We start from the raw sequence: 17464 nt of genomic DNA, 5'->3' as shown, positions 1-17464 counted from the left end.
GCAGTGCCCATGGAGACCAAAAGAGGGCGACATAACCCCTGGGAGTAGAGTTACATACAGTTGTGTGCTGCCATGTGGGTGCTGGGAATCAAACCCAGGCTCTAGAAGAGCAGTGTTCTCTGCTGAGCCATCTTTCCACTTCACTGAGCCAGATCTTTTTCTTTTCACTCCATTCTGGTATAGTCTAGCACTTGGGCAGCACTCAGATGGAACCATTTTAGTTTACAGCTTCTCTCATCCGTGGAATCACATGTGGACTTTTTCAGAATCCCATCTAGAAGTCCGCATGTATGAGACTTTAATGGAACATAGTCGTGAGTGTCTGAAGACAACTGTTGGTTGTTCATTATAAGATACGACTGTAGAGGTCAGGCACAGTGCCCTCTCAGCGGAGGCATTAGGAGGGAACTTAACTTTTTAAATGCCTTTGCCTGCATTTTATAGTGAGTATACCTTCTATAGTCATTGGGCAGGGTGTATTTGAAAATTGTACATCATTTTAATCTCCCACGGATGTGATTGACCTAATTAAGACCACATTTTCCAGCCTCTGGTTGACAAGAAGGGTGCTAGGCAAGAAGAGCAGAGGCAGACTTCTAACATAAATCAGGGCTGGATGGGAAGGTTGAGTTTCATGTTCCCATCTTAACCAGGGACATGCTCACTGTACTCACGTCATGATATTTATGTACAGTTTACTGTTGTTTCCACTTGCAAGTCAGTTTTTTTAATGTCACTTAGATGTTCCCGAAAGATAGCTTTAACTTACTAAAAGCCTGGCTTAAGAACCAGCTTGTGTCAGCTCCCTCTACAGCCTCATAGCCTTTCTTGCTTCATACCGAGTAGCACTTAGCAGGCAGGTGTCTAAGTGTACCTTGCCCTCCTTTCCAGCCTGAAGATCTGGAGCATGGATGTGTGCCTCATAGATTCTGTCCCCAGCCCCGCCCCAGGGAGGGGGATGGAGTACATTATCTCCTACTGAGTCTCAGTAGATAGAGCTGTCACTCTGTCATTCAGCACAAGCTGCAGGGAAGGCAAAGGGGCACGTTTTAATGGAGCAATGGGGAATTTTAATAAATCTATCACAGGTACTCCCTCTGCCTTTGTGAAAATCTGACCTAATTCTTTTTAAGTGAAAGAGGTTCCATGAGAGGGAATTTACTACAGAATCTAATTATGGACAGATCTAGACTTTGAGGTTGATATCTAAAGTCAGTAATGGCAAATTCGTGTTTCTTTGTAGTGGCCATTCTTAGGAAATGTGTAATCTTTCTTCCCTAGAATGCTTAGTGTTGCTCCGACAGGCTTTTAAATATATAAGTCAAGAGGGTCTGTGAAAGACACGTGAGACAATCGTAACTACAAAGCAGTACTGTGTCTATAGCAGGAGCCCCTGTCACCCCAACATCTCACCTGCCTTTGTGTCCGAGCACTCCAGTGTCACAGTAAGAACCGAACCATCAGATAGCAAGTTCCTCAGAGCATCCTCATCACTAAACAGTGGTGAGTGTATGCACACAACTATGGACACAATAGGCTAAAAGCTGGTTTAGTTTGCTTGCAGCACTGTCTCACGACAAGCGTCATTAGTCTTTGTGTAGTCCACGGATCTTGCTATTAGAGTTGCCACCTCTGCAGAAGGAAAACTGGGTCATGGCATTGTCTCTGAAGGCACAAGGGGTTGATAGATGCACTTGCCCACACATATCCTCCTGGAAGCTGTCAGCACTATGCAATTCTTTTCCCTTAGGAAAACTTAGTGTTTAAAATTTCATTATTAATTAACTGAAGTGTTTACAACAGGACAAATAAATAACCTTATGACTAGATATCGTGAGAGCTTCAAAATCTAGAGGCTTTTGCTATAAACAACCGTTGCAAGCACATTATTCACCTGATCAGAGAATGAGATGTCTAGCCCTGTTAGCCACAACTCACGCAATCATTTTTTACTGTATGGATGAATGCTTGCAAAGTGGCATTTTGAAAAATGCTAGCACGTTTGCGTTGAGTTTGCTGAAACAATACAATTTGACTGTTTGGCAGAAGTTGCCTTGGGAGCGATCATTCATCTAATTTCATCTTTACTTACTAGAATGTGTGATGGTGTTACCCAGCACCTCCAGGGTGAGAGGGAAGGGAGGTGTCCGGCTGGACAGACACCCCTTAGAGCAATAGCTGTGTCTGTGTTACCTTGAGAAAGGAAGCCTTTTTAACTGTTTGGAAGGTGGGTGGCGTGCACAGGCCAGAAAGCAGGCTGCTTTGTTTTCCTGAGTTTTGACTTTATTACAGTAATTATTCCCATTTTAATAGCACATAAAAAGTTAAAGCATACTCATGGCCCCTCCAATTATGCCCCATTTTAATAGCATGCAGAAATTAAAAGCATACTCATAGCCCCTCAAAGCACTGAATATGATTTTTAAACATTTTTAAAGAAATAAGTGGCTTGAAGCTTTCAGGAAATATGATAAAGAGTAACTTAAAAAGGACTCTCACTCATGGACATTAGTAATAGCTCAGAAAAGGAAACTAGAAAATGAACCAAGAAAAGAATGGATGTGTGAGACTTCTGGATGTAACAGTCATGAGAGCTGGGAAGGGGGCTCGGTATATAAAACTTGGCACACAAATGTGGAAACCCAAACTTGAACCCACAGAACCAATGTCAAAGGTCAGGTGCAGCTGCCAGCCTTAGTCCAGTGCTGTGCAGGAGGCAGGAGGCAGGAGGCAGGGACAGGGACAGGAAAACCCTGGACTCTCATGGGCCAGCTCTCCAGGCCTATGGCTGTCTCCAGCAAGGTGAAAGGGGTGAGCTAACACCCAAGGTTATTCTCCCACGTGCACTGTGGCATAAATACACATGAACGTGTGCTGTGTGCGTATACAAAGGGACATGCTTTAAAGCATCCACAAAGGATGCTTTAAAAATGATTTCTTGAAGTAATAAAATGCTCAAAGGATCTAGTGAAGAATATCATGTAATATTTATTTGTGGAGATATTCAAGAGAAATAAGTCGTGTGCAGACTTGTGTTTCAGAAGGCAGTCAGTCAGCACTCATGATTTAATAGTACACTGCCTTCTTCCGAGCCATAAATAATTTGGGGGTCTGGAAAGTGTCTGATAAAACTACATGCTGGTATCATTTCACAACCAGTCTCCAGGCCCACTCTTTCAAGGATTATTTGTTGTGCTTCATTTCTGCAAGATAATTACTTTGCCTTTCAGCCATACGGAACTGTAAACATAGCGAACAGTCAATTTTTATGGGACTAAAGTATGCCAGCAAAGAGGCTAAACAAGGGTGTCTGCAAATTAGCACAGAAGGAAGTCATAGTCACTGATGACGTCGCCACAGCCCTGACCACCTCACCTGGGCGAGTCCCGTGTGCCAGTGCTTAACTTTCAGCAGGTTCCGAGGGCTACAGCAGTTACTTTTTAGGGAGATATATGACCATGTGAAAGAGGGGTGTGCCACTCAGTGGCAGAACCAGAGGGCCAGGCCTGGTGGACACACCTGTAACCCAGCTACTGGGAAACTCAAGCAGGCCATCTTCAGTCCGCTGCTTGTCTAGACTGTGAAATGTGCCTGACTGTATGGATGTGGTTTGGTTTCTTTTTATGTGCATGTGGGCATGTGCATGTGAGTGCCAGTGTCCACAGACACCAGAGGGTTCTGGAATTACAGGTGGTTGCTGGCTACCTGGTGGGCCTTGGGGGCCGAATGCTGGGCCTTGCAGGAGCGGTTCATGCTCTTAGGCATTAAGCTTTCTCTCTAGCTCCTGGGGATGTGTTTTGTTTCTGTGTTCCACCTGCTCAAAATCTGTGAAAGTTTCCATTTACCACTTGCTGCTGTTGTTCTTCATTTACCTCTGTCTTAATTTCCAAGGGAAGTTCTGTTTTGTTTTGTCTTGTTTTTTCACTTACAAAGTTACTTTCAGTGGGGAAACAGGAAACAGTTCCAGTAAAGGTCTACTCTAGTTGCTGGCAGCCTTTCCCAGCATCACCCCGAAATAAAAGTTCTGTCAGTGTGCATGTGAGAGAACTTATCTATAAAGTGTATTCTTGTCCTAAACCTAAACCAGAGAAGTTTCTTAACTCTCTTAAGTTAATTCATAATTTTTTTTGTTTTATGTGTTCTATCTTATTTCTTAATAAAAATGTAAGCAAATTCTTGGTTACTCTTGTTCATCTATGAGCACTGTGAGAGTTTTGTTTTTTACATTCTGGGAAAGATCTTGCTACATGAGTTAAAACTTGTCTCTGATCTGTTTAAATGAACTTTACCCATTTGATATAATTTATCATTCAATAAATGAACCTTGGGGCTAGAGAGTTGGCTCAGTAGTTAAGAATGTACTGCGCTCTTGCAGGGGAGTGGAGTTGGTTCGTTAGCACACCTTGGGCATCTCACAGTTGTCTGTAACTCCAGCTCCAGGGGGTCCACAGCCTCTGGCCACTAAGAGTACTTGCATGCTCATGCACAAAACCACATGCACAATTGAAAATAATAGAACTAAAATAATGGACAGATGAACCTCATGCTGGAGGTGTCGATAATAATATAAAACATGTAAAACATATATAAAAATATAAAAGTAATAATATAAACATTTGAGCCCTCTGTTGTAGCAATTTAGACACACCTTTATCTGATGGCAACATGCATAGCTCCCACAGGGAAGGTCTTTCCTATCTTACTTGTCAACTCTTGGTCCTAGGTCCTTTTCTGCCAGAAGTTATAATCTATCTGGAGCAACAAGCTCTGGAGAGCAAGTCATCTCTCCTTAGTGGCCCTCAGCATCTGGAGACATCTACCCTATCTGGCCTAAGTTTTAAATTTAACTCCCTCCACCCCCCAGCTCAACAGCCATGTGTGCACACCATGACCAACCTGGTTCCTCTGGTCTCAGCCTCCTTGCACATCAGGGTCTTCCATAAAGCATTGCCAGGATGGGGCCTGTGAGACAGTCCAGCAGGGAAAGACACTTGTCTTGGGTTGGGGGTTGAGCCCATGTAAAGGTGAATGGAGAGAACTGACTCCACAGAGTTGTCCTCATACACAACAATAATAATAGCATTTTAAATGCATCAGGACCCCTTACAGATGGTTGTGAGCTGCCTGGGGGGAGAACAGATTTTTAGAGTGTTCTTACTTAAGCTCTGAGGCATCTCTCCAGACCCTAATTTTTTTTAGTTATAAGCAAAACATTCCTAGAACTGGTGCACCCAGCCAGAGACCAGGGTGTGTGGCTGCTTATGACCAGACACGTGTTTTGAGAGTGGCATGTAATTACCTTCCTCACTGTGCTGGAAATGGCTGCCAAGCCAGGAGATAGCAGAGGAGTGATCACAGACAGAGCGTCTGTTTGCTGCTGGAGCCTCAACCTGCATGCCATCAGCCACTGACAAGTAGATTTGAAAAAAAGCACAAGCTAAGTTTTTCCTCGAAGATACTTAAACAATAATTATTGACCTGCTCCGCAGATGATTACAATTACCTTTGGCTCTGTCAGTCTGTCTCTGTGCAGTTACTTCCAGCTTTGGTGTAGAATACAGATTTGAGGCACATGCAGTGTGTATCAGTACTGTTAAATAAAAAATGCCAATGTTAGAGGTCTTTCAGTCTGACACAGTGGCTTGGCAGGAAAGCTGGAGCCTGTAGGCCTGCACAGTATTATTAACAGTGTTAGGCAGGCATTTGTGGAGGTGACATGGAAAATAAAAGAAGGAGCCATCGTCTACAGAAGCCCAGTTGTCCTTTACTCAGAACGTTCAGGCTGTCTCCCCAGTAGAGTGGGACTGCACAGGGGTCTGGGTGTAGGGCAGAGGTGGGAGCTTCGACCTTTGAGGATGAAGATTCCACCTGCAGGCTGGTTCCTCTTTAGCTCTCAAAGTGCCAAGGGAGCCATTGACCTCCCACCTGACTGAGGCTTTTAGGTCCTTAACCCTTCACTGCCAATTCAACCTGTATCTAAACTGGTTGGCTTGTTTTGTTTTGTTGTTATTGTTGTTTGGTTTGGCTTTTTTTTTTTTTTAATTTTGCTTTCAGGACTTTAGTCACTTCAATTTAAGATACTTAAAGTGTCACAAAAGCTTCCAAGTTCAAAATTGCAAAGTTGCTGTTGACATTTCTCCTTTGCTTTTTGTTGGAGTAACCTTGTTTACATTGTGTGAAGGTGTGTCTCCGTATTTCCAGTGTTAGTTCTGTACTGGCAGGAAGCTAAATGTGAGCAGGATATTGGTGTTGTCATTTTTTTGGCCCATCGCCAGCCTTATACTTGCAAATATTTGTCCTTACACACCTGCACAGATAGCTGAAGGTCAGACAGCCCTCTATACCTAGAGGTTATCTCACTACCGATTGGTTGTCAGAAAGAGCCAGTAAATAGCTGGGCAGGAAGAGAGAGCAGAACTTCCAGGCAGAGAGAATGCTGCAGGAGAAGAAAGCAGATGCAGGAGACTCAGACTGAGGACACAGGTGACAGACAGCCCAGAGCAGAGCAAACAAAGGTACAGAGCTAGCCATGCTGGGAGTCGTGGGCAAGACAGTTGGGCTACTGTAGATGAGCTGGCTGGGAGACTGTCCAAACAAAGGGCCTCCGCTTTAAACCTTTATTAAAGTTTCTGTCGTTCTTTATGCCGCTGACAGGTCTGAGACGGTCCCACTGTAGCTTTTCTTCTTTTGTTTTGGTTTTCAAGATAGGAGTTCTCTGTGTAGCTCAGGCTATCCTGAACCCATTCTTGTATAGACAAGGTTAGCCTTAAACGCGAAGATTCACCTTCTTCTACCTCCTGGCTACTGGGATTAAGGGCACACACCATCATGCCTGGCAGGTAGAGCATATCTTCAGTCTCATTAGATGCTGACCGCACAAGTTCTTCCTCTTACCCTAATTTTGGAATTTTTTTTAATTTTTGTAGACAAGGTCCTAATTAGCCCAGGCTTGCCTCAAACTCACTAGATAGTCAAGGGTGACCTTGAACATCTGATAACTTCAGACTTGGGGTTACAGTGTGCGTGGCTGTACATAATTTATGCAGTGCTGAGGATTGAGCCCAGGGCTTTACCAGGCAAGCGTCCCACCAACTAAGCTACACCTTGTTCTTTGTTGGGATTTCTTTTGTAACCGCTGCTCACCCAGGGCAATGGTTCTCAACCTGTGGGTCACCACCCCTTTCACAGGGGATACCTAAGACCATCAGAAATATTTACATTATGATTCACAACTATAGCAAGATTACAGTTATGAAGTAGTAACAAAAATAATTTTATAGCTTGGGGTCACCACAACATGAAGAACTGTACTAAAGGGTTGCAGCATTAGGAAAGTTGAGAACCACTGAGCTAGGGGCTTGGGTATTTTAGTGAATGAAGATGTGTTCATATGTAGTTTTCTCCCTCTAAAGTTTAGCTGTTTGGTTTGTCATGGGAATGACTTTCAGGGCTATTTTCCAACTTACGTGCCTAACATACATCCATTTTTAACTGTACTTAGTATTACACATGACTCTTTTTGCAGCTTAAACTGCAGACCCATGAAATCTTATTAGCTTTTTTGAAAAAAAATCTGCACCAGCAATTCATTTGTATTTATTCTGCTAAATTACCTTGACGTTTTAATTGAAAGGCAGTTTATTATAATTTTAGTCTCACTATTATAAAAAGTCATGGAAATATTTAATGATTGTGTTGTTTGAACCCTCTGTGATGAGCAGGAAATTATCTTGTCTACTTGACTTTGAATAGATGACACTCATCCACTGACTACATCAAGGCTGAACTGAAATTCAAGTAGAAATCAAATTCAGACTTTTTATAGTCAGCTTCTACAGTCTGCACGCTCCAGAACACGGAGGACTGTGTGTGTCAGATCAGTGCTCACACAGCTGCCTTTCCCTCCTTCGGATTAGGCAGACATTCAGTTAACTCTTCCCTGGGTAATTTATTTGATTCTTTAGTTTCTGCATTAGAAAGTGATTTCAGCTGGGCGGTGGTAGCGCACACCTTTAATCCCAGCACTTGGGAGGCAGAGGCAGGCGGATTTCTGAGTTTGAGGCCAGCCTGGTCTACAGAGTGAGCTCCAGGACAGCCAGGGCTACACAGAGAAACCCTGTCTCCAAAAACCAAAAAAAAGAAAGAAAGAAAGAAAGAAAGAAAGAAAGAAAGAAAGAAAGAAAGAAAGAAAGGAAGAGATTTTAACATATCCACCTAGTAGTATTTGTTTGTTTGTTTGTTTTCTAAGCAGCAGTTACAAAAGAAGCCCCAGCAAAGAGCTAGGTGTAGTTTAGTTGGTGGGGTGCTTGCCTGGCATAGTCCTGGGCTTGATCCTCAGCACTGCATAAGTGGTGTACAGCCACGCTCTTAGTTATCATTTGGGTCCTTTGCAAGGATGTACTGGCTCTTACTCTCCAAGTATTTCTCCAGCCCCATTTAGCTTGTCTTCAGTCTTTGCACACACTGCAAACAGCATCTCGCTGACTGTCCTGAGTGTATCTGTACTCACACAGACAGAATATAACATCCCAGAAGTAGACTCTGAATCAGAGTCAGCACAGTGATTTATGTTAGATATGTCCAGATCACCCACCAGAAGATGCAGTTCTTCCACCAGAAGATCATCGACAGTGTTTGACCACAGTAGGACTTTTACCTTTCCGGGAACAGTTCTTCAGAGACTCCTTGTGAGTGTGGGCCAAAAGAGCTGCTTGACTTAAGGGTTATCTAACAAGGTCTGCCTTCTCCAAATGGTGCTCTCCAGGTGAATCCCAGCTCTGCCTTTGTACCAAGCTTGGTAAAGATCAACAGACTCTGATGTCTCCTTCCAAGACCTGTACCCAGTGCCCCTCAGCATATCCTGCTCATTATAGTTTCATTTGACGTGTCAGTTCTTACATTGATTATGATTATTGTAAACATTATATTTTAATTCACGTGATTATAATTTCATGTAGGGATATAGCCCCTTCAAAAATATAAACATCGATAGTATTTTTGGTTTTAGTTTTGGTTTTGGTTTTGTTGTTGTTGTTGTTGTTGTTATAGTTTGATTTGTTCTGTCTTGAGCCAGGTCTCAGTCTAGCCCAAATTGTCTTGAGACCCTCCATGGAGTCCAGGCTGGCTTTGAACTCGTCTCCCAGCTTCACCTCCAGAGTGCCAGGTTTACAGTATGAGCCAGAATCTTAAAGGAAATATTTCTAGCTTTGTTTCCTAAAAACATCTAATTCCATCATCCTGTGATCCTAGATTAAGTAGTAGCCCTTGCTGGTCTCTATGAACTGGAAGTTTTCTTGTCATTTATTTCAGTACTTTTTTTGTTCTAAACTCCTAGCTAATGTGTTCTTGGGCTGATAGTTCTTCCTGCCCTGATTACCCAGTGGTAATCAATCAATAAGTGATTGTACATTGGAAATAGAGTATACTATAAAAGCTTACAGCAACATTCCATTCCCAGCACACCATACGAGTCATGTGCAAATAAAGAATGCTGAGAGTTTGTGTGATTGACAACCAGCCAATAGATAGTGAACATGGGTGCTGTGTTGTGCTTTATTTTTACAAATCTCCTTAGTGTGGGGGGTGGGTCTGTTGAGGTGGCTCAGTGGTTAGGAGTGCATGTTGCTTCTGAAGAGGACCTGAGTTGAGTTTGCAGCACCTGTAACTCCAAGGCCAGGGCAATCCAGCTGCTTGGCTGGTGTCTTTGGCAACCTGGGCATGTGAACTCACACGCACATACATGTCTGTCTCTCTCTCTCTCTCTCTGTCCCTCTGTCCACCCTCTCTTTCTCCCTTTCTCCCTCTCTCCCTCTCTCTCCCTCTCTTCTCTCATTGGAGGAAAAATAAAACTCACAGGCATCAGGATGCCTCAGCCTGCCATGCAAATCTGATAGCCAAGACCCCATTTAAAGATAGAAGGAGAGAGCCACCCCCAAATGTAATCACCCATATTCTACAAGAGCTCCATGGCACTCACACACGTCATACACACATGCACAGCAATACGATGCCTTAAGAATAGAAGAAAAGACCCTCTTGAAAACTATGTCATGTTTTAATGGGGTGGCTTGGCTGCTCCTGTGACTGTAAAGGGGCCACTGTGTCACCCAGCAGTAGGGCTAGGTGCTACATCATTGTTGTTCTCTAGTTTGTGTCTTACCACTGTCACAGAGTAATTGCCAGCCATTTACATTTTTAGAGGACATTTTAGACTTTACAATCCTGGGGGGCGGGAGCATCAATGAGGTCAACCAGAGAAGTCCATTAGAAACTGGTGGCACTGCTCTCTTCCTACCTGAGGTAGATGCTTAATGATTGGAGCTAGCTGTGGTTAACTTTGGTGCTTTGAAATGCCAGAACCTGTGAATGATGTGTAAGAGATTTGGTTTGATCCCCTCACTTTCTGCAGCTCTGCACAGCAATTTTTTTCTTAATAAATATTTATAGTAAAAGTATTTTTCTTGTTACTTTATAATACATTTATGCATTATTGTCAACAGATATCTTTATGAAAATATAGCTACATATTATAGCTCTCCTCCACAGGCTCTGTTTCACCTTCAAACTTGAGTTACTGACGGCATAATCAGCAGATAGGAAGTGTGGTGCTAACACTGGAGTGGTGTGCTCTCTGCTGAGCGAGCCACAGTGCATCCTCTTCAACAGAATGCACTACAAGTAACATTAGTGAGCTAACTGCTAATCTGGTCCTCCCACCCTCCTCGCCTTTTAATTTTTATTTATTGATTGGTTTTTAGAGAGAGTGTCTAAGTAGCTCAGACTGGCCTCTAACCTGCAGTCCTCCTGCCTCAGCCTCCCCAGTGCTACGATTAAAGGCCAGCATCCCCAGGACTGGCTCAGCTCGGTATTAGTACATGTACTTGTGGTAGAAACAGACCTTATTTAAAAAGACTCTGGCACAGAACTCCTTCCCTACTGAGGACTATCCCTCCTGTGTCTTTGGAAGGATGCTGAGTGCCTCATGTGGCACTCATACAGTCTCTGCATGTATAATATCAGTAACATTTCATGTGCCTTACATTTATCTTTGCATCTTAAGTGTTCTTTAACATTGTAAAATGAGACAAGATTTGCTAATTAACTTACTGCATTTTATTCCCTTACCTCATTTGCCTGTGACTCAAGAGAAAAGTATGTTTTTATTTTTATGAGTCTTTTCATCAGAAGCTTTATTTTTTTATTATATTTATTTATTGTATGGTGCATGTGCCACACCACTCAGATGGGGGTCAGAGGGCAGCCTGTGGGAGTCTTTTCTCTCCTCCCACCACTCAGGTCCTGGGGATTGAACTCAGATCATCAGGCTGGGAAGTGTGTGTGTACCCACATTGCCATCCCACTGGCCCAGAATGTTAATTTGATTCTAATGCTAAATTGCTTTTGTGCTTTGGGATAATCCACCAGAAAGAGAAAGCAAATAAACTGGTAATCATTCAGCAACAAAACCTGTTCTTACTACAGAAAAGCGGAGCAAGGTGGTGACAGCCATGTGATGTTCTGTCAGACTTCATCAGCCACCGTGGGGAGGACACTCAGGTCCAGAACTGCTGCTTAGGGCAGCCCGGCATTCTGTCTGTCATGACTCATCACCACTGCCGTCCGTGAACTAAAGCATTTGTGTTCTTCTTTCAGTGACACTGTACGCCTCCTGCATCCTCCTGGGAGTGTTCTTGAACAGCAGCGTTCCGATATTCTTTGAGCTTTTTGTGGAAACTGTCTACCCTGTTCCAGAAGGGATTACCTGTGGAGTTGTCACCTTTTTAAGTAATATGTTCATGGGAGTGCTTTTATTTTTTGTCACATTTTATCATACAGGTAAGAATTTGATATTATTATTATTATTATTATCATCATTATTCACTATCTAAATGTGCTTTGAGACACGTTTGTGGAACTGATGGAGAGGAGACCTGTGTGGAGAGTTCTCACTAAAGCGTATTACTTTATGAAAGTATTCACATGCCAGTAAAAACAATAGCCGCTTCTTGAAGTGTGTCCATGGCACTCCCACCCCGAGAGGGTTTGAATTGGCCGGGATGGGGCAGACTTTCATCAGTGTCTGCCAGCCCTGGCCAGGTGATTCCAACACGCGAGTTTGTGTTGACAGTCACTGGTAATATCACTTATAAAATACATGTAGACTGTGCTCTCTGAGCACACAGTGAATTAGTGCCAGGGGGTTTATGTGGTCTAAAGCCCTGGGGATGAATAAGAGTAAGTCAATAGGCTGAGCTGTTCTCTGAAACAGGCTGCTCCAGGAGGCCACACTGTTTATGGGGAACTTTTGACAAGCCTGTAATTGAAGTAATAACTGTGCTAACCTCCTTGGCCAGAAAATATATTTTCAAAACATTCAAAGCAACAAAGCAAAATCATGGCAACTTGAACCTCTCCAAACTGCACAGTGTATTCAAATGACAGTGGTTTTCATAACATGATTAACAGCAGACGAGATGGCCCCTGTCAGTCAGGGCTACAGGTAAAGGCTTTGGCTCCACTACACCTGGTGCGGGCTCAGTGTGCCATCAAGGGGGGAACACTGATGCAGTCATTGCCTCTTCTCTTCTGTTTCCATCTCGGAGAACGCCACCTGTTAGGGAAAGGACATCTGCCTTCTACACAGAGCCCGTGTCTGTTGTGTTACAGCTTTAATTCGCTTCAGTTGTGTCCAAGTGGAAATTAAGGGTCTGTCGCCTTTGCATGGCAAAGCTTCAGAGCTAACGTGTCCCTAGCACGATAGAAACCACTCTCAGCTGACAGGCCCAGGTTACTAAGTGCCTGTGCAGCCGTGCACAACATGGGTTTTCCTGTGAACTAGAACCACTTTCTTTCCTCACAGTATTTAAAAGCAGCAGCTGCTGTTGGATAATGTTATCCCCCAGTGACTCTCTTTCCTTGGTCTCTAGTGTATAACATTGTTGATCAATGCAAAGCAAGGAAGGCACCAATAACAGCAAGCACTCTAAAACTGTCTTACTCAGTTTCCCATTCCTGCTGGTTGGACACTTAAGGAAAGTTTAATTTGTCTAGTTCCTTGCATGATACACCAGCTCTGATGAAGATCTTGTAGGTCGTGGCGAGAGAGATCACAGGGCAGGATGATGAAGACGAGGGAGGGGCAGCCAGCGCTTCCCATCGGAGCCCACCTCTCAAAGGTCCATCACAGCACATGGCCACATTTCCACACTGTAACACTACAGAAGGACACTGGGTGTTTGGTATCCGCTGCTCTTCTAGGTCCAGCAGCAAGTTTTTGGGGGAGTGCGGTGGGGTGTTGAGACAGGGTTTCTCTGTGTAGCCCTGGCTGTCCTGGAACTCACTCTGCAAACCAGCCTGGCCTCAAACCCAGAAATCTGCCTGGCTTTGCCTCCTGAGTACTGGGATCAAAGGCCTGCACTGCCACTGTCCAGCTCCCAGCAGCAGCCTTTGGTAGATCCATCAGAGAGTGACACCTGTTGTGACGTAGCTGGAGCTCCATGCATGGTGGCCAGAAATGTACCAAACACCACTTCTGCTAACCCTTGCCCTCCCTGGTTACAACAAGAATTATTCTGGCCGGGAGGAGAACACGGTCCTCTCATTAGCCGAATTCTGATCATGTGTCCTTACTCACGTCTGAACAGCTGGCGCAGGGTTCCTGCCTAACCTCTTGGCTGCTGTGAGCAAATGAAACTTGCAGTCATAATTAATTTAATCCGACAAGATGATTTCTAGACAGAGAACTTTGAGTAAATGCCGGCATGTGGGCAGTGGATGTGTGGTGGGCGGGTGTGTAAGAGAACGCAGTGCGCACACTCTGGAGGCGCGTTTTGTCTTCTTGGTAATCAACTCATTGGTCCTACAGTGTAAATGAGCAGGCTTCTGTACACAGAAGTGAGCCTGTGAATATGTCAAGACTGTGGGCACAAGTTGCTTGGCAATGTGACCCGAGTCGAAATCCCTTCATACATGGTTAGCTGTCACGGCCCTACAAATCCTGCAGCAGAGTGCCACATGCGCCAGGCGGTGGTGGCGCACGCCTTTAATCCCAGCACTTGGGAGGCAGAGGCAGGCGGATTTCTGAGTTCAAAGCCAGCCTGGTCTACAGAGTGAGTTCCAGGACAGCCATGACCACACAGAGAAAACCCTGTCTCAAAAAACCAAAAAGAAAAAAAAAAGTGCCACATGCTTTAGGAATTTAGGATAAACTGCAAATCTAAAAATTTTGTAAAATGGTTTCCTCAAATCTCTCCTAGTGCTGCAGCCCAGAGTCCTAAATATTTTATATAATGAACTTGATGATCTCCCATAAAGCCAGTGTGGAAGTAGCATAATTCAGCGACTTTAAGATGAAAAATTACCTATGAAGTAGATGTGAAGGCTCAACTATAAGGCTCTCTTGAAAGTCCTAATTTATTGGGTTTTTTTTGTTTTTGTTTTTGTTTTTTTTTTCTTTTTAAGAAAGCCAGGAATTGGTTTGGTTTGGTTTTAAAGAGATATAGTGTCACTATATTCACCAGATTTGGCTCAGACTCCAGGGCCCTAGCCAGCCTCCTGCCTTCGTCTCCTGAGTAACAGCAGTGACAGACGTGTGTCCCCACGTGTGGCTACAGCCTGGGTTTGATCATTGTAAGAGCTGTGAGTTTGGCTGTCCTCTCGGGGAAGTGCTCCGCTTCCTTGACAAGGTTCTTTCCCGCCCACACCAAGCTGTCTGCTGCCTGCGTGGGATAATTTTTCAAAGCCATGCAACTCTCCCTCACACGAGCATGTGCACTTGGAATGCCTTACCTGAGGATGAGTTCCCCCATGGTTGCCTCCAGCCTGAGGCCACTGGTGTCCGTGGAGCTCTGGGCCACAGAGCCTTTCAGTTGTGCCTTAGTACAGGAAACCGTATCAGAGAATTTTTTAGTATTTTTCTGACATGGGGTTTTCAAGGTCATTTTCTAAAGAGAACAGTGCTTGTTCCCTACTGTGAGGGGCATGTTCCTCTGAGACCCTTGATGAACTGTGACAGTGCAGTGATACCTTATTCTAATAACATCACAGAAAAAACCAGTGTGGGGATGCTGCCGTCCTCCGTGTGCTCAAATACAATCCTATTTATATTCTGAAATTTGTCTTATGTGCTGTATTTGGTTCTAAGTGCAGCAATGAGTTTTGTCTAAATGCATAAAGATTTTGAAGTGACTGTCAGAATTTGAGGCTATAGCACCATTCAGAAGATCCAGGGATCGGGCTGAGGGGGGAAGCATCGCTAACGGGGAGGATCAGCAGACATGGGCTAGGGATGTTACACCTAAGAAGGAGAGTGCTGGGGCTGGAGAGATGGCTCAGCTGGTAAGAGCACTGACTGCTCTTCCGAAGGTCCTGAGTTCAAATCCCAGCAACCACATGGTGGCTCACAACCATCCGTAATGAGAGATTTGACTTCCTCTTCTGGAGGGTCTGAAGTCAGCTACATTGTATACATATAATAAACAAATAAAACCTTTTAAAAAAAAAAAAGAAGGAGAGTGCTGCAGTGTAAGGCCTGGGTGGGGGGGTGTATGGAGGAGGTTGGTGGTGCTCCCTGTGGGGTGCAGGGAGCAGGCTGTTCACAGGATCTGGGGTGCCCACTGGATGCTCACGGGGAGAACAGAGATCGTTTTGGTGAATACCGGTTGGCTCTGGAGGTTCTGGAGATGGTGCTTGTAGATGATCAAACTGTAAGCATGATGACATTGAAAAAGAAGAAGGAAGAGGTTAGCAGCTTCTGGAAGAAGGACAAAAGATGGACCAACAGTACAGAGGTGCTGTGCGGGGTGGGTGTGGTGCACGGGCCCAGTGCAGAGGTGCTGTGCAGGGTGGGTGTGTGTGGTGCACAGGGCCAGTGCAGAGGTGCTGCACAGGGAGGGTGTGGTGCCCAGGGCCAGTGCAGAGGTGCTGCTCAGGGAGGGTGTGTGTGTGGTGCACAGGGCCTGTGTGGAAATGCTGTGCAGAGCCCAAGCAGAGTGAAAGTGGCACTTGAGCTTCAGATTGGCACTGAGGATGAGGCTGCTGTGTGGTAGGCGCTGCTCATACAGGGGTGTGTTGTGTAGTCCTGCCTTCTGGCATGGATTTCTGCCTCCTCCAGTGAGAATCAATGGGAAGGTTTTCAGGAAGCTGCTCAGCTAGACAGATAAGAGAGTTAAGAATGCAAACATTTCAGTGGATCGGCATCATTCAGTTCTATTCTATGACGCCGAGCTCAGAGTCAGAAAGTCTGTCGGCATCTTAGACAGATTAAATGTTTAAGTAACCCCCCTCTGCCACCCTCAACCCTACCCCCACCCCGTCCCCTGTGCCTCAGCTATAGTTTCTATGAATGGTCTTGAGCATGGAGATGCAGGTACTCCCCTGCCTCAGACTATTTGCTTTCTGAGAAGTGATTTTAACGAGCACTTGCTGCTTGTATGTTTCTAAAAGTAGATTTGGCTTTTCAGAGAGACACAGTAATGAACAAACATCTGAACCTAGACCGAAAAGAATTTCACCCTCTAATGAAATAAATGTTAAGCTTTGGCATGTTGGACAAAGGCCCTGCTTGAAGGAGGGCAGGGATACATCAGTCAGTTATGGTACGTGCCTTGTTTCCTATAGATGTAGCTTCCTATAAATTAAAGTCACTGTGATTTAGTAGGTGTCATTGTGAAGCACACTGTCAGTGTCTGCTCCCTTTCATCCAGTGCATACACTGGCGGTCATATCAGAGCTCACCATTAGCACAGTCATCCCCAGCTGCTGCCTCCTACATAGCAAAGTTACCATCAGAAATCCAGGCTGTGTATTTAAAATAGAGATTGCCTGAGTAGGTGTCCTTTGAGGAACCATGACGATAGGGACTGGAGCTTTTCTCGGGATTCAGGTTCCATGAAATCCGGGTAGAACGCAGAAAGTTTGGCAGGAAGTGGAGTCCACACCTGTTTCCACTGTGGGCTCCCTAGTACTGCATCTTTAACTGCTGGCGGTGGCGGCAGAGGTGGCCGAGGTAAGGAAGCTGCCTCTCTGCGTGGTACACAAGCAGCCACAGCAGCACCTGCTTTCCCGTCAGAGTCCTGCTCCGTGTCAGCACAGCTTGCTCTGAGGCTCTGTGCTCGGTGTCAGCACAGGTCGCTCTGAGGCTCTGTGAGCTAAGGTTATAACACACCAAAGCTGTGGAGGGGTCCTGGGTTGACTTTTGGAGAGTGAAACCGTTCTAGCATTTCAGAGGAAGACAAAGGGAAAATATAAACCCGTGGAAAGAAGGGAAGAAGGAAAGCCATATTCCTTCTCCACGCACCCCCCATTGGAGCTGATGATATTAGACTAGAGAAGTCCCAACCACATTGACAAGTTCTTCATGCCAAGAAGCTTCTTGCTCCCAATCTTGGGATTGATGGGTAGGTGGGCTAGGGGCAGAGGGAGGCTGGCCAGATGCAGATCCCATGGTCCCTGGAGCGCTGAGCAA

General features: G+C 44.9%; 1 protein-coding gene across 2 annotated transcripts in view; it reads left to right on the top strand.

Moving 5' to 3' along the window:
- Slc49a4 (solute carrier family 49 member 4) overlaps positions 1 to 17464 on the top strand; it is a 76775-nt gene that overhangs the window by 57114 nt on the left and 2197 nt on the right. For both annotated transcript variants that reach the window (XM_031363781.1, XM_031363780.1), the window contains exon 8: positions 11653 to 11835. In XM_031363781.1, the coding sequence (XP_031219641.1) occupies positions 11653 to 11835 (183 nt within the window). The remainder of the gene's footprint in view (positions 1 to 11652; positions 11836 to 17464) is intronic.

This window comes from Mastomys coucha, unplaced genomic scaffold (genome assembly GCF_008632895.1).
Source record: "Mastomys coucha isolate ucsf_1 unplaced genomic scaffold, UCSF_Mcou_1 pScaffold12, whole genome shotgun sequence".
In the NCBI taxonomy this organism is placed as follows: Eukaryota; Metazoa; Chordata; class Mammalia; order Rodentia; family Muridae; genus Mastomys; species Mastomys coucha.
The sequence above is the reverse complement of the archived record's forward strand: the minus strand, read 5'-3'. Positions and strand labels throughout refer to the sequence as shown.